The sequence below is a fragment of the Pyrus communis genome, chromosome 2 (genome assembly GCF_963583255.1).
Source record: "Pyrus communis chromosome 2, drPyrComm1.1, whole genome shotgun sequence".
Lineage (NCBI taxonomy): Eukaryota > Viridiplantae > Streptophyta > Magnoliopsida > Rosales > Rosaceae > Pyrus > Pyrus communis.
Genome location: NC_084804.1, coordinates 857,292 through 875,415, shown reverse-complemented (window position 1 = coordinate 875,415; position 18,124 = coordinate 857,292). Strand labels below are relative to the sequence as shown.

Here is an 18,124-nt window from a genome sequence, read left to right as displayed (position 1 = left end):
GTGATGAAAAGTTTATGTTATTCATGCTTCTTACTCTTGCACCAAAGTGATCTCCTATAGCCAAGAAAGTAGAGTAAGGGTTTGAAAAACCGGGCATTAATTTCATGAAACATGACTCGAAAGGATTGGTACATGGGAAACTGAAGCAGGCCGAATAGAGGGACTGGGAAAAAGGCAATAGGATAAAGTAGAGACTTGGTCCACTTCTTCTCGACGCGAATCAACAACAAAATGGTGGCAGCAAAGGCGAGCATAGTTGTTGCCATGGAGATGAAGAGAAAGAAAATCCTGCCATGACCTTGTTAGGAATGCTTCTAATGAAAAGTGGATACTCGAGAGGGGAGGAGAGGACCGAGAGAAAGAATGCCACAGAAGATAATGAGCTGGCGATGGCCACAACATCCATGCTTGTGAAGAGCAAAAATAGAGGATCGTTCTGGAAAAGAGGAAGGCCATTTTTGTCATTAGTACCCCCGGGAATGGCGTAGGCGGCTGCAAAGACTACAGTAGCCACTAGCACCGCCACCGTTGAGCATGACTGAGCCGTTTCTTTTACCCATTTTTGTGCTTGCTCCAGAAGATCGTCATGCCAATAGTTGAACAGCTCATCCGCTGTCTGATCCTTCTCGTTGTGGTGAATGGTGTAATGAGGCAGTACGATCTCTTTTACACGCTGACACAAACACACGTACACATTAATAATGTCCACATATACATATAGATTTTGTAACAGAAGTATTTGTATGACAACAGAAGTCTTTTACCAAGTGAACAAACTTAATTAGTAACGTAAGTATTTGCCTGACAGTATTAAGTGTTTTAAATGATCGATTGACTTAATTGGTTATATAAATATTTGTGTAACATCATAAGTCTAGCAAGAAAACATTACCTGGAACCAGCGCAGCTCATCTTGTAATTGCATGGCAGGGCCTATTAATTTCTGAGACAATGATACAGAGTAGTAACTCCTATCTGCAGCCTGGTGCAATATGGTGTTTCCATTGCTGTCTATCCTCTTACTCAGCTTCGACGTCACAGTTAGGTTGCTTTTGATGAGATCAAAGATCTCTTTCTGACGGTTCTTAATGGCCAGATGCAAAATGTTGTGTTCGTTTTTGTTAACATGCTCGACTGCTTGAGGATGCTGCTCAAGTATCTCTTGCACAATGGGTACATTTCCTGTGACAGTTGCTATAAGCAATGGGGTAGACTGGTAAACTTCGTTCCTCGCCTCCTTTTTCAATTTGGTTGCTTCCTTTTGTTTATCACCTCCATCAGCATTTGCTAGCACAAGCAACCCAGCCACTCCCTCTCTTTCGTTAACATGCTCGACTGCTTGAGGATGCTGCTCAAGTATCTCCTGCACAATGGGTACATTTCCTGTGACAGTTGCTATAAGCAATCGGGTAGGCTTGTAAACTTCCTTCCTCGCCTCCTTTTTCAATTCGATTGCTTCCCTTTGTTTATCACCTCCATCACTATTTGCATTACCCGATTTTGTTTCTTCCTTTCCTTTCTTTTTTGGGAAACTGGTTGCTTCCCATTTTTTATCACCTCCATCACTATTTGCACTACCCGATTTTGTTTCTTCCTTTCCTTTTTTTTTTGGGAAACTGGTTGCTTCCCATTTTTTATCACCTCCATCATCATCAGTTGTCTTGTCCGATTGGGTTCCTTTTTCGCCTCCGTCTCCATCATCATCAGTTGTCTTGTCCGATTGGGTTCCTTTTTCGCCTCCGTCACCACCATACCCCAGAGAAATGGTCCTCTTGTTTTCTTGGTTGTCAGTAATCAACCAAGTATCGTCCGACTCGACGAGCAATTTGATGAGTTTCTTTAGTGATTTTTTATTTTTCTTGTCCTCCCATATTCTATAGATTGTGCCGTCGTGGACTTCTGATTCTATCCATCACATGATCAAACATATGTATGCATTAACAAATATGTTATAGAGAGATGTTATCCACACTCTAAAGAAGTTATCATGCACTCTTCATCTTCTCATGTAAAATCTTAAGGAATGAGTAAATAATGTTTATTTTTTAGAGTTCCAATAACAAGAGTTTGCCTTGATGAAAATGATTTGAGGCAAGGGCAGAAAGTAAACAAACCTTTAGCAAGGGAGTCCCATAATGAATAATACGCCTTCATAACAACTGCCAAACATTTTATGCATGCAACTTCGTTAGGATCATTGAAAAAAGAAAAAATTAGTATCCGGTCCTTAATTACTAGTTAATGTTCGTTGATTGAAATCCTATTATTTTTAGATTTTAATCAAAGTTCCTAGCATTAATGCAATAATGAATTTACATATCAATTACATAATTTTTAAAATAAAAATTAATAATTGATTTAGGATTTTAACACTCACACCTTTATTAAACTCCTAACTAATTTTCAATTCAAATCATTTCCAAAATAAAAAAAAATTAGAATAAGTTTGTACACTTTAATTTTTTTATAACAAGGTTTTCAAATTTTTAATCTTATATGTACCCATTCATGTAAATTTTTAATATTTTTAATCTTAAAATGTATCCATTCTTAAAATACCAATTTGTTACAGTAAAATGTACCCCTTTTTTTTTTTTTTTTTTTTTTAAATATAAAATCTATTCATTTTTTTTTTCTAATCCATTTTTAAACTTATATGGGTACATTCTTTTTCTTGATTTGAGAATGAATCCATGTCAAGTTTAATCAAAGAAATTTACCAATGCTTAAGTCTAGTATCTATTATTTTTTGTGTGGTTTTGAAGAATGTACCCATGTTTATATACATACATACATACATACATACATACATATATATATATATATATATATATATATATATATATATAGGGGTGTGTCATTTTACTTCTCACACATCTCTTGATAATTTATGTCCATTGATCTTCAATTTATCTGATCTGACGGCCGAAAATTAAAAAGATGTGTGAGAAGTAAAATGGGGTGTGCGGATATCACACCCCTATATATACACACACACAAAATATATTGGAGAGCATAATTTATATTTTAATCCACAAATTATGGGTTTTTTATTATTTAAAATCTCATTAATAAAAACAACTATAGATTCAATTTTCAATTTAAAAAATATAGTAATCTACATAGAACTACATTATCACATTAATTTCAGGGATTTCGATTAAAAATTGAAAACCAATAAGATTTTAGTAAAAATATATTGATAGTTAGAGATCGCATTCAAAATTTTCCTTGAAAAAAGAAACGCTTTATCTAGGTAGCCGTTTAAGTTTAATTATTTGACCAATTAATTAGATGACAAGTTTGATTACCTGCAAGTTTGTTCTGAAAGATGGATTGACAGGGATAGTTGGTATCCATGCCGCGCTCCACGTCATCCTTATGATGGGTGCTATCCATGGATGGACGGAGATGGTTGCTATCATTGCCGCTCTCCACATCTTCTCTAACAGGAAGGCCTGGATTTATAACAACGATTAAGTGTGAGATTAATGCTTCAAAAGGAAACGCGTACGCACAAACATACAAGTGTACACTAGAGTAATGATACGTACAATGATAAATGAGCATCTTCCATTGGCTTTGTTGAAAATGTGGCTTAGAGGCAGTTGGCATTTTGGCTAACAATTGAAGGCTTGTCCATCCATCTTCGTCTTTCATTTGTCCTAGAGAAGGGTAGGACTGTAGCAACCAATGAGCAGTCTCTGCATTGTGGAAGAAAAAAAACTAAAGTTATTAGTCTGCATCTCTGCATAAATATATATATATATATATATATATATATATTAAGTGTTGTTAATCAGTGTATGCATTTTTGAGGGAGAGAGACCAAAATGTTGGGCGACGACAGCCATACGAAGAACGGACATTTTGTCACGCCTAGTGAACTGTGGCCAAATGACCTCAAGCCAATCCTCCTGGCCTTTCGGTGTTTTCAACTCCTGGTCTTTCAGTGTTTTCAAGTAAAATTTGACCAAGTCAGTGTGACCAAAAGCAGCCGCTCTGTAGAGCGGAGTTTCTAGTAAATGGTTCCGAGTCCATATCAGCGGTAGCGCATCATTATCAGTACCATCTGGCACAGGCTCGTTGAACTTCCTCACCAATAACTCAGCTGCTTTCACACTGCCGGACACACTCACCTGGTGAAGAGCATTGTTTCCGTCTATATTCGGAGCCCTCAAAATCTTGGCCATGATGGATGAATCGCTGCATAAATCAATCAAATTTTTGAGGACTTCTTGGCATTGTGATTTGCTGCAAGAAGAAGCCGCAAGGTGAAGTACATTGTCCCCGTCCAGCTTCATTGGCCGGTCCAATTTAACCCCTTTCTTCTCGTTGTAGTAGTAGTAGTGCACCACGTCTCTCCAGTTACCCTCTATGGCATCTTGATAGGGTTTTTTCAGCCCTTCAATTTCTTCAATCCCTTCAATTTTTTTAATTTCTTCAACTTTTTCAATTTCTTCAATTTCTTCAATTTCTTCAATTTCTTCAATTTCTTCAAACTTCACATCGTTGTGAACAGTGTGCGTTCTTTGGGGTGCCATCTGAGTACTAGCTAGCTTGTCGAGTTTAACGTGGCGGTTTTCGGTTTGATTTATAGTCTAGCCGCTTCTACTGTTATGCTTCGCTTAATAAATTAAAAAAGTCTGTTTAAAATAATAAAAGCTTAAAATGATCGAATATTTACGGTTACCATTTTCTGGCTGGATGTGCTTTATCCGTACAAGCATCTACATTTGCTTCGTTTATTAGTTTCCTACTGTAGATTTTGTTCACCAAGTGTGCAACACATGTCTATATATGTATATTATCAGAAGTAATTCATACTATGTTTTTATATCACATTTTTATAGCATCTTAGGTGGTATCTTATGTGGACAGTCACATTATTTGAAAGATTTGCAAAACCCAAGAAAATGAAGAAGAATGACTCCTCGTATACCACAATTATTATTTAATTAACTAGTTTTTCTTAATTATTAGTTTATTAAATAAAGAACTAAATTTAAAAATATGATTAATTCAAATGACGTAAGTGTTCACATCAAATACCACCTAAAGTAGTATGAAAATGTGGTATAAAATCATGGTATGAATATCATTACTCTATTATCAGCTATTTTAAAAGAAGGGATTCCTAATTTTTTTCTGACCAGATGTGCTTTATCCGTACAAGCATTTCAAGGAAGGGATCCCTATTTTTTTGGTTGGATGTGCTTTATCCGTACAAGCATCTACCTTTGCTTGGTTCATTAGTTTCCTATTGTAGCTTCTGTTCACCAAGCGTGCAACACATGTATGTATGTGTGTGTGTATTAGGCCTTTAAAAGAATTGATTTCCACTTTTTTCAAATAAAGGAATTAGTTGTGGATTCATTTCCACACAAAAATTCAACAATTTGAATTGTATATTTTTGCAAGGCTCGATTCATAGATTATTTATGTAAAAATTTAATTTATCCGAAAACCACTATCTTAGTTAATTGTCACGATGAAATTTCAATATATTTTAGAACATAGTGTTTGTCAATTTCTTTAAACTCAATTAGATGCCTCGAATATTTCCGATTTGGCCAATATTTTGCAAAGATAATCTATGAGGTGCAACTTAAAAAATAGATAATCAAATCGTTGAAGTTCAATGTGGTGTGGATCCCACAACTAATCCAATGTTAAAAAAAGAAATGAGAATCTCTTCCCTTAAAGAATGTATGTGTGTATATGTATGTATGTATATAAGTTTATATATTATTTTTGTCTAATTCAAGGGAAGTTTTAATCTAATCGAAACAACGGAATAGGAGATTCGAACTTGAGTGCAGACTAGTTAACTTCGCTAAGTCTAGGTCTGTTATTTCTACTATATTAATTTTCAACAATTGCACAACATTATTTATCTAAGTCTTGTAGTACTGCACTTATTATCTACTTGTATCATTATTTGTACCATCTATATGAAGGTAGCGCCCCTAAGAATAGGATTTTCGTTATTTCTCAAGAAATATTCAGTTTTTGTAGAAAATTACATTTCATGTCCTTTGAAAGGGTGTCGGCTGGAGATTGTCTGCAACAGATTAAGCAGTGTCTTTGCTATATCGTTTAAAATAATAAAGCTTAAAATCGAACATTAAGGTTACCATTTTCTAACTGGATCTGCTTTATCCGTACTAACATCTACCTTTGCTCTTTGTTTGTTTGTTTGTTTTTTTTTTTTTTTTTTTTTTTTTTGGATCATCTACCTTTGCTATATGCTGAATTAAGTAACAAAGAATGTTGGATAAAAAGCATAAAGGATCGAAGAGTTAAGTTTACTAACTTATTGTTTCTTATCTATATGTGCTTTATCCATAGCATCTACCTTTGCTTATCCAATTGTATACTCTTTTCACCAAGTGTGCAACACATGTGTCGCTATAAGAGCACTTCCAGTGTGGGAAGGCCCTCCAGGGCAACTGCCTATTAAATCTCCTCCAATGAATAGTAATTGTCTTTAATGAACAGTAATTGCTTTTGCATCTCCACCCCTAAACTAAATAGCTATGGCAATAGGCAATAAAATATTAGTATTTTTTATTTTATAAAATAATAAAAAATAATTATATTTGTAATTTCGGATATGATTTTTAATCGGTCTCATTGCGCCACGTGTCATTAAATAAGAAACTGCAACCCAAAGTATTTGAGAAAATATAAAATTGTGGTGTAAGGTGGAAGATAATGATAAGAAATTTATAGAAAAATTAAATCAATTTATTTTTTTAATTTTAAAATAAATTTCAAATTTTTTATTAACTTTTCACATATTTTATTTTTTATTTTTACATTTTTTATTAATTTTATAACGTGGCTGATGCCATCATTGCATCAACACCTTCAGCGCTCGGGCCGTTGATTCGCGCCTCCCCCAAGCCCAATCGCCCATATGAGCTACAAGGGAGGGAGGCAATTGGATTGAAATGGTCCTCGGTCCATCGGGCAATGGGTGTGGAGCCCAAAATAATCGAGAAAAATATAGAGGCGACACGTGGATTCTAGGGTGAAAATGACAAAATTACCCTCAAGGAATACCAGAACTCTTACGTACGAGCAGTGGACAATCAAGACTCAATCAAGGTCAAAAGTGCTCAAAATAGGTAATTATTCAAAACCTATTTCATTCATCCATCCTCATCAAGGCTTCTGCACAAGTAACCCCCAAATCATTCCTTTCAAATTATATTAATTAGCTAATTAATTGATTTATTACTCAATTAATTTATTAATTAGCTAACAAATTATGAATCACACCCAAAAAACCATCCAAGTGGCCGGTCTCCATCCTCCCAAAGGGGCCAGCCATACATCTATAAATTCTACCTCATTTTCTCCAAAACTCAATTCCAACTCTCTTGCAAAATTCTCTAAATTCTCCAAACACTTTTCCCTCAAAATTCTAACTTTGGCATCGGAGGTTCTTCGGCCAAAGCCCCCTATTCATTGTGGGCACGTGAGGCTCTTGGCCTTGACCTAAGGTGTTATTTGTTTTGCAGGTGCAATTTTATCCAAGAAGAAGAAGACGGAAATTTGCATCCACAAATTGGTGCTTTCATTGAGAGTCTTGATCAAACGCTCGTAGAAGATTCTCGCATTCAAGGTTTTTCGTTTTCTTGTTCATTTGTAGATTTTTCGTACGTTCTTATTCTTAGAATTTTTATTTCTAAAAATTCTTTGGTAAAATGTAAAAGAAAAATACAATGGCAAAGGATTCAGAAACCTCGACGAACGGAAATTCCAACGTTCAAGAATTAGAACCGCGGAGATCTACAAGGCTCAACATAATGGTGAGTGGAACGGCACCACCCCTACAGGGCACCACGATGGCCACCTTCAGCAAAACCCATGGCACCAAAGCCACGGCCCAAGCCATGCCACTTCAACCTTCAAGGGCCTAAGCCTTAGCCGAGCCGGCCTTTGTCACTTAAACTCAACGCAAGCCTAACATGTTTACAAGCTGAGCCCAAGCCTCTCACTCATGTACGCCACACGCCGAGCAGCCCACTCCTATGGCCCTCCAAGTAGCCCAAGTTGGTCCAAGATTAGTTAAACTGTCATAGCTTCAAATTTTAGGACCTACAATTCAACTGGGGGCATTTTCACCACATTTCTCTGCGGATCTGATGTTCCCCAATTCAAATCTCGTGCCCGAAGTCTACCATACTTCCATTGCTCAAGGAGATGCATTCCTTCCAAGCTCTTCCAATCCAAATGGCCAACAACACTTGTCTCGACAAGTCATAAAGTTGACGAGCGCCCTTGCACAACAAACGACCTTGGTGAATCAGCTCTTGCAACGCACTAGGATCCAACATGCCCCAGACGAGGTGTTCTGAAGTAGGACAAAGGCAAGTGAGGAACCTCTCTAGCATCATCTCGGCAAGCAGCCACTCGACCATGTGAAATCCCATCCCTAGAATTTCACCATGCATTATGTACCCCGTATTTTAAATTCATATTTCATGATTACATGATCTTTATTAGTTAATTTTAATTCCATTAATTTTAAGTTTAGAAATTGATTAGGTATCGAGTTGGAAGTTTCATCATCAATCTTTATCTCTCATTAACATTTGGAAGATACAACTAGTTTTTTTTTTTTTTTTTTTTTATAGATCTTGAACCCACGAATACATAGGCGTCTGCGAGTCTGAATTATAACGGTATAGTTACAGACGTTTGAATTGTGAACTTTAGATTGTGGGAAATATTAAATTCCTGCATGTGGGTAAAGGTTAAGTTAGGTTTCTTTTTTTCTTTTTTTTTTTTTTATAATAAGGGGACCAATCAGTTTTTTTTTTAGAGGGTTATAAAGGACCATTGAGGGAGGAGAGAAGCTGACATTCCCCCCTAGTTAGTGACCCGTATGCTTCACCAACCTATTTTCAAACCCGCTAATTTCAAGCCAATTCCTCCAGTTCTCAGCTGACTTTCTTATCTACTTCACCTGTAACTTGCTCGACTATCTTCTTCCTTCCATCTCCACCAAAAATCAAGTTTGTTTGAGGCTTACTTCGGGTAGAACTTCACTGGAGAACCCAGGTGTTCTCGACGGCGATTTGTCATTCCGGTGAGTATCACCATTCACCATCACCCTTATTCAACTTCCCTTGGACTCAGGAACAAGACCCAACTAGTGGTTAGGGCGTTGGAACACCAAAGAAGCCGAATTGAAGAACACCCACCTTAGGGTTTCGTTGGGTGCAAGCCAATTTGAGGGCCTTTCCGGCCAAATTGGACTCGGCCACAGGTATAAAGTTTATTCTACTTGTTGAGATATGCACTCTTGTAAAATTTGAGATTTTTTGGGAAAAAGTCGATTTTTTTTTCGTAGTGTGACATTGGAGTTATGGAAATGTTGTTGGTTGAATATATTATCGATAAGGTCCACCACTTGATTATTCTAACAATTGATGATCTTACCATTGAATTGACACCAAATTTTAGTGTGCTATGGTAGATATTGTTTAAGGACCTTAGGGACTTACTAGTGAAAATCTAGTGATTGGATCTTATGGAGTAAATGACGTAAGATCATGGACCCTACCTTAGAACAACGGTTTGATCCCTTATTAAATGTTGTTGTGGGAGACATATGAGAGTTTTTGATTAAGTGAATTATCGAAGGAAATCTAAATGTGGACTTGTGCTTTGTTTAGGGGGTGATAGAACGTGATGCCTTGACTCTCGTGCTAAGGTGCATTAGCATGGGCTCCAGGTGAGTGACTTTAATATTTGTGATATTAGTGATTACCTTGCTTTCGTAATTATTACCCTGTGAGGGTATGACTTGGTGTTATAAATATGTTTTCTATTGAATTGTTATGTTAATACCTAGTTTTTGATTTAAGATTATGAAATGAGATTTGACTATTACATTTTGAAATATGATGTAATTTGTTTGATTGGCATGATGTGATGAAATGTGAGGGCTAGTGGTGGGTCGTTAACCCATTGGGGATTTGCTACTTCGATATTGTTTCATTTCCGTTTTGTTGATCCGTTCTAAAAGTTAGTATTTATGACTTACTTCTCTTGGTTGAGCTTTTGTAAATTAAGTAACTTGTGCTGGTCTCAGTTCTTTGAGCCGTTGTACCTTATGGGTAGGCCTGGCAAACGGGTCGTGTTTGTCATGTTCGTGTCGTTTTCGTGTAACACTTGTTATTTTAACGGGTCGTGTCGTGTCACACCCGTTATCTTAACGGGTCCTTAACAAGTCGGGTCACTTTAAAGTGACCCGCTATGACCCGTTAAGAAAAATGTTTTTTTTCCTTAAATTTGCACATACCACACATTGCCACATAAATATTACTTCAAAACATTAAAACACATTTTTCATTTAAGTACTACATCTACACTTGAAAATAAAAGCCTAATAAACAAACATCCATACACTACTAATATATTTCAAAATATTAAATGTGCAAGGATATGCAAAATGAAAGAGTTTTTGTTTTCAAGGTTGGGAAGCCTTTCTCAAAAGTTTAAACCTTGCCAATGGAACTCAAAGCTTGCATGTTATTCCTTTTACAAAATCCTCAATTTTCATCGATCATCATGGCATAAGATTTTGTGGTATCCACTAGTGTAAATATTTTAAATTGAAGATCGAATTCATCTCTGAATGTTTGCTTTTTGCGATTTTTAGCGTATGCGATCTTGAAGGATACAAACAAGTTTGACGGTTAGATCATTGAAATTATTTTCGTAGAATGCGTATCCCGTCAAAACGATAGATTCACTAATACTAGGAGTTTATTTATACTTTTATTAAGTATAACATAAGATTTTGTGGTATCTACTAGGGTAAATATTTTAAATTGAAGATCGAATTCATTCATTGTATTCATATAGGGTCAAGGACTGTAGCTGTAAAAAATTATCAAAATCGGAGTTAAAATAACCGTTAAATCGTGATTTTTCATTGATAACCGTCGAAAAGTTTTGTCCTATTACTTGATCTCTAAATGTTTGTTTTTTGAATTTTTTGGCGTATGCAATCTCGAAGTATATACAAACATGTTTGATGGTTGGATCATTGAAACTAGTTTCATAGAATGCGTATCCCATCAAAACAATAGATTCACTAACACTTAAGAGTTTATTCATACTTTCATTAACTATAACATAAGATTTTATGGTATCCACTTGTGTAAATATTTTAAATTGAAGATCGAGTTCAGTCATTGTATTCGTATAGGGTCAAGGAGTGTAGCTGTAAAAAAAGTCATCAAAATCAGAGTTAAAATAACTGATAAATCGTGATTTTTCATTGATAACCGTTGAAAGGTTTTGTCCCTTTACTTGATCTCTGAATATTTCTTTTTTGCGATTTTTAGTGTATACGATCTTGAAGCATATACAAACAAGTTTGACGGTTGGATCGTTGAAATTAATTTTGTAGAATGCGTATCCCATCAAAATGATAGATTCACTAACACTTGAGAGTTTATTCATACTTTCATTAAGTATAACATAAGATTTTGTAGTATCCACTAGTGTAAATATTTTAAATTGAAGATCGAGTTCATTCATTGTATTCACATAGGGTCAAGGAGTGTGGCTATAAAAAATCATCAAAATCGGAGTTAAAATAACTGTTAAATCGTGATTTTTTAATGATAATCGTCGAAAACTTTTGTCCCGTTACTTGATCTCTGAATGTTTGTTTTTTGCAATTTTTGGTGTATGTGATCTCGAAGTATATACAAACATGTTTGACGGTTGGATCGTTGGAATTAGTTTCGTAGAATGCGTATTCCATCAAAATGATAAATTCACTAACACTTAAAAGTTTATTTATACTTTCATTAAGTATAACATAAATTTTTGTGGTATCCACTAGTGTAAATATTTTAAATTGAAGATCGAGTTCATTCATGATATTCATATAGGGTCAAGGAGTGTAGCTGTAAAAAATCATCAAAATCGGAGTTAAAATAACCGTTAAATCATGATTTTTCGTTGATAACCGTCGAAAAGTTTTGTCCTGTTACTTGATCTTTGAATGTTTGTTTTTTGAAATTTTTGGTGTATGCGATCTTGAAGCATATACAAACATGTTTGACGGTTGGATCGTTGAAACTAGTTTCGTAGAATGCGTATCCTATCAAAACAATAGATTCACTAACACTTAGAGTTTATTTATACTTTCATTAAATATAACATAAGATTTTGTGGTATCCACTTGTGTAAATATTTTAAATTGAAGATCGAATTCATTCATTGTATTCATATAGGGTTAATGAGTGTAGCTGTAAAAAATCATCAAAATCGAAGTTAAAATAACCGTTAAATCGTGATTTTTTGTTTATAACCGTCAAAAAGCTTTGTCCCGTTACTTGATCTCTGAATGTTTGTTTTTTGTGATTTTTTGCTGATGTGATCTTGAAGCATATACAAACAAATTTGATGGTTGGGATCGTTGAAATTACCTTCGGAGAATTCGTATCCCATCAAGTTCAATGGTGTGTGTGTGTGTGTGTATTAAGTAGAAATAAGGCTTCAATCGTTGACCGTTAACTTTGTATGCATTCCCGGTCTCCAGATTTTGCACTTCAACTGCCCCATGAGGAAAGACTTGTAATACTAGAAATGGACCATACCAATGTGAACGAAGCTTTCCAGGAAAAAGCTTAAATCTAGAATTGTAGTACAACACCTTCTGACCAACATAGTACTCTTTTCGCATGATGTTTTTATCGTGCCAATGCTTGGTTCTTTCCTTGTAAATTTGGGCATTCTCATAAGCCTCGTTTCTCAACTCCTCAAGCTCATCTAATTGCAAAAGCCTTTTCTGTCCAGCAACTTGAAAATTGAAATTAAGCTTCTTGATTGCCTAATAAGCCCTGCGCTTGAGTTCAACTGGCAAGTGACAAGTTTTCCCGAAAACCAATCTGTATGGAGACATCCCAATGGATGTTTTGTAAGTTGTTCTATACGCCCATAGCGCATCATCTAAACGAAGAGACCAATCTTTACATGATGCATTCACCATCTTCTCCAGAATTCGCTTAATCTCTCTATTTGACACTTCCACTTGGCCACTAGTTTGAGGATGGTATGGCGTAGCGACCTTATGAGTGATATTATACTTGGTCAAAAGAGCTTCAAACTGCTTGTTACAAAAATGAGAACCTCCATCACTTATAATTGCTCTTGGTGTTCCAAACCGAGTGAAAATGTTAGCCTTGAGAAACCGTAGAACAATTCTAGCATCATTGGTTGGTGTGGCAATGACTTCCACCCACTTAGAAACATAGTCGACAGCCACCAGAATATATTTGTGCTTATATGATGAAGGAAAATGCCCCATAAAGTCTATGCCCCATACATCAAAAAGCTCAACTATCAAAATGTTGTTCAACGACATCTCATTTCTACGAGAGATATTACCAAGCCTTTGACATCGATCATAACCAACAACAAATGCATGAGAATACTTGAACAAGGTTGGCCAAAAGAATCCAGATTGCAGAACTTTGGCTGATGTCTTTGTTGCTCCAAAATGCCCTCCACAAGCATATGTATGGCAATGGTTCAAAATACTTTGCTGCTCATCCTCGGGAACACACCTGCGAATGATTTGAATTGGACAATGCTTATACAAATAGGGATCATCCCAAAAATAATGCTTCACTAGAGAGAAGAATTTCTTCCTTTGTTGAGAATTCAAATCCTTCGGAACCACCCCACTTACCAAGTAATTTGCAAAGTCAGCAAACCAAAGGACTGCAACATGTTGGACAGCAAACAATTGTTCGTCAGGAAAAGTCTCAGTGAATGGAACAACGACATCAACATCTTCTTCTCGAACTATCCTAGATAGATGGTCTGCCACCACATTTTCGGACCCCTTCTTATCTCGAATCTCGAGATCAAATTCTTGGAGAAGAAGTACCCATATAATCAGCCTCGGCTTTGCATATTTTTTGGATAAAAGATATTTCAAGGCAGCATGGTCAGTGTACACAATAACATTTGAACAAATAAGATAGGACCGAAACTTGTCAAGCGCAAATACTACAACTAACAACTCTTTTTCAGTGGTTGCATAGTTCAATTGGGCATCATTTAGTGTGCGACTAGCATAGTAAATAACATGCGGTAATTTGTCCTTTCATTGTCCCAAAACTGCTCCCATAGCATAGTCACTTGCATCACACATCAACTTAAATGGAAGACTCCAATCGGGTGTTATAATAATAGGAGCTAATGAGATAAGCTTCTTCAAAGTGTTAAAAGAAGACAAACACTCTGAATTGAACTCAAATGTGACATCTTTTTGCAGTAGGTTGCTAAGAGGCTTGGCTATTTTGGAGAAGTCTTTAATAAATCGCCAGTAGAACCCCGTATGGCCAAGGAAACTTCGGACTCCTTTAACTCATGTAGGTGCTAAAATCTTTTCAATAAGCTCAATTTTTGCTCGATCAACCTCAATGTCCAGGCGAGAAATTCGATGCCTTAATACAATGCCCTCTTGCACCATGAAATGACATTTTTCCCAGTTCAACACTAAGTTCGTCTCTTGACACCGTTTCAGCACAGGCGTTAAATTGTGAAGACAATTATCAAAGGAAGATCCAAAGACAGAAAAATCATCCATGAAGATTTCGATAAACCTTTCAATCATGTCAGAAAAAATACTCATCATACACCTTTGAAAAGTGGTAGGTGCGTTGCAAAGTTCGAAAGACATTCTTCGATAAGCAAACGTCCCAAATGGACAAGTGAACGTCGTTTTCTCCTGATCTTCTGGCGCAATGGCAATCTGGTTATATCCAGAATATCCATCTAAGAAACAGTAGTGGGAATGACTTGCAAGTCTATCCAACATCTGATCAATGAACGGCATAGGGAAATGATCCTTGCGTGTGTCATTGTTTATCTTTCGATAATCTATGCAAACTCACCAATCTGTTTTCGGTCTTATGGGCACTAACTCATTGTTGTCATTTTTAGCCACAGTGATGCCTTTCTTCTTTGGAACTACTTGAACCGGACTCACCCATTTACTATCGAATATTAGAAAGATAACTCCCACATCTAAAAGCTTGAGAACTTCTGCTCGGACAACTTCCTTCATAAGCGGATTGAGTCTCCTTTGTGCCTCAATGATAGGCTTGCTGCCTTCTTCAAGAAGAATTCGATGCATACATAAGGTTGGGCAGATGCCTTTAATGTCAGCTATAGTCCATCCCAACGTTGTCTTGTAATCTCTAAGTACTCGAAGCAATTTTTCTTCTTCGAGAGAAGTTAACTTGGCTGCAATAAGCACTAGCAATGACTCGGAAACACCTAAAAATGCATACCTCAGATGGATAGGCAATTGTTTCAAGTCTAGCTTCGGTGTAACTTCAACAGATGGATAAATTTTCATCGGGGCAGGTCCCAAAGCTTCGTAATGGTGTCTCCAATGTAGATTATGTGGAGGGGCAGAATTGAGAATATTGACAATTTCAGTAACTTCTTCCACTTCAACTCTAGGAATGGATGAATGAACTAGAGAAACTTCAAGAGGTTCAGTTAGATGTTGTGCTTTGAACTGCTCGCTCACAATCTGATTCAAGATATCAATACTAAAACATTCTTCCTGCTCTCTTGGATGCTTAATAGCTTCAAAAACTTTGAACACCACTTCTTTGTCTTCAACTCGCAAAGTAAGCAAACCACTTTTGACATCAATCAATGTACCGGCAGCAGCTAAGAATGGACGACCAAGTATAATTAAAATCTCTCTATCTTCTGCCATATCAAGAATCAAGAAATCTATAGGTAGGATTAACTGATCAACTCGAACCAACACATCTTCGACAATGCCTTGTGGATAAGTGACAGATCGATCCGTTAGTTGTAGAGACACAAGAGTAGGTTTCATTTCGCCCAAACCTAGCTGTTTAAAAATAGAATATGGCATCAAGTTAATACTAGCACCAAGATCACATAAAGCTTTTTCAAAAAAAGATTTTCCAATTATGCAAGGAATCGTAAAACTCCCTGGATAGATCAACTTCGGTGGCAACTTCTTTTGTAAAATAGCGCTACACTCTTCCGAAAGGATTACTTTTTCATGCTCCAAAAACCTTCTCTTGTTCGTGCATGCTTCCTTCAAGAACTTTGCATAACTGGGAATTTGTTTAACCGCATCAAGTAGAGGTATGTTAATGTTCACTTTTTTAAATAACTCTAAGATATGAGAAGAGTTTTGGCCTTTCTTAGCCTTATAAAGTCGTTGAGGATATGGAACTGGTGCAACATTGACCCTCTCCAAAATCGAATCGCCTAGAAGTGTAGAATCTGATGCATGAGAAACAATATTCGGCACTTGAGTGGCTGAATTCATAAAACTCTCTTGTACTTCGGTGACAACATTCTCAGACTTTTCAACCAACGTCCCCATTTTCTTCACCGTTTGTCCCTACAGTTCTCCCACTCCTAAGTGTAATAACGTTTAATTGCTCCATATTCCTTGGATTAATCTCAGTTTGACTGGGAAACTGGCCCTTCTCCCTCTCAACCATTGCATGTGCAATCCGCCCAACTTGATCCTCTAGCTTACGAATAGATGCTTGCTGATTTTGTAGAGAAGTTTGAGTTGCTTGCATAAAATTATTGGTGTTTTGAGTGAGTGTGTTGGTAGTTTGAGCCAATTGAGCCATCATATCTTCCATTGAACTTTTCTTGGCTTCATTGTTCTGGAACGGTGGAGATGGGTTCACTTGATTTTGTTGATTGTTCTTCCAAGCAAAATTGGGATGATGACGCCAACCAGGATTATACTTGTCAGAGAATGGATTAAATTGTTGGCGATTAAAATTTCCAATTTGATTGGCTTGTTCTTCAATGAACTCTGGAAATGAACCCTTCATAGGACAATCCATACTAGAATGTGGACTTGCACAAATTTCACACATATTAGAAACCATTTTTTACTGATTAGAAGACATTAAAGAATCAATTTTCTTATTTAAGTTAGAAATTTGGGCAGCCATAGCCGTAAATGCATCAATTTCATGTACGCCAACTTTCTTTGGTTATTCTCTTTCTCCTCCCCAGTTTTGAGAATTGGCAGCCAAGGTATTGAAAAGTGTAGATGCCTCGTCAACAGTTTTAGTCATTAAAGCACCTCCACTGACAGCATCTATCATTCGCTTATTGTCAGCGCTCAAACCTTGATAAAAAGACTGAAGCTGCAACCATTTCGGCAAACCATGATCGGGATATTTTAGTAACAAGTCTCTGAATCTCTCCCAACTTTTATAGAAAGGCTCCCCTTGGAATTGAGCAAAAGTCATTATTTCGTTCCTTAGCTTTGCAGTCTTGGAAGGAGGGAAAAATTTCTGCAAAAATTTGTTGGCCAAATCGTTCCAAGTTGTTATCGAATTCGATGGAAGTGAATGGAGCCAATTCTTCGCCTTATCTTTCAGGGAAAATGGGAACATGCGTAATCTGATAGCCTTACTTGGCACATGATGAATCTTGTGAGTGTCACATATCTCGAGGAACTCATTGATATGCAAGTTAGGATCTTCAGCAGTCAAGCCATAATATGATGACATCATTTGAATAAAAGACGGCTTCACTTTGAAGTTGTTGGCAGCAACTTTCGGTCGAACGATGCATGACGGTGAGGTTGTCACAGTAGGAGCGGAATACTCCATCAACGTTTGGTTCTCGTTCGGATTATGGAGAGCCATTTCGTCAGTCAATTCTTGCTTAGTTTGCTCTCTTAGTAAGTGATAGAAAGTCCTTTCGATCTCTGGATCAAATGGTACAAGCTCTAAACTCCGAGAACGGCAACTGTGCATGAACTTCAAAATGTACCTGAAAGCAAAAGAAAACAGAAACAAATATTAAAATCACACAAATAACAATAAAAATAAGTTAGAAATAGAACTAACTCAATCCTCGTCGACGGTGCCAAAAACTTGTTGCTAAAATTAGATTAATCGAAATCAACCCAATGCTCCAGATTCATCTTCTCGTAGAGATCCACCGATTGAAACTTTGGTGGATGAAGTACTATCTCTGGTGGTGTGTGGATTTGAACACTATCATTTTCTTTTCTTTTTCTTGAAATGGAATTGGTCGG

General features: G+C 36.5%; 2 protein-coding genes across 2 annotated transcripts; both read right to left on the bottom strand.

The window, feature by feature from the left end:
• Window positions 1–220: 220 nt before the first annotated feature.
• On the bottom strand, window positions 221–4,544 carry LOC137727007 (uncharacterized). The gene is made up of 5 exons (XM_068465961.1): window positions 3,830–4,544; window positions 3,555–3,704; window positions 3,312–3,458; window positions 893–1,905; window positions 221–673 (listed from the first exon to the last, which is right to left on the bottom strand). The coding sequence occupies exons 1-5, from the start codon at window positions 4,542–4,544 to the stop codon at window positions 221–223; spliced, it is 2,478 nt and encodes an 825-aa protein (XP_068322062.1).
• An 8,327-nt stretch (window positions 4,545–12,871) lies between these two features.
• LOC137727004 (uncharacterized) lies at window positions 12,872–16,913 on the bottom strand. Its single transcript, XM_068465958.1, has 5 exons — window positions 16,425–16,913; window positions 15,294–15,925; window positions 14,572–14,858; window positions 13,944–14,001; window positions 12,872–13,556 (listed from the first exon to the last, which is right to left on the bottom strand). Exons 1-5 carry the CDS (start codon window positions 16,911–16,913, stop codon window positions 12,872–12,874), a joined length of 2,151 nt encoding a protein of 716 aa, XP_068322059.1.
• Between the last annotated feature and the right edge of the window lie 1,211 nt (window positions 16,914–18,124).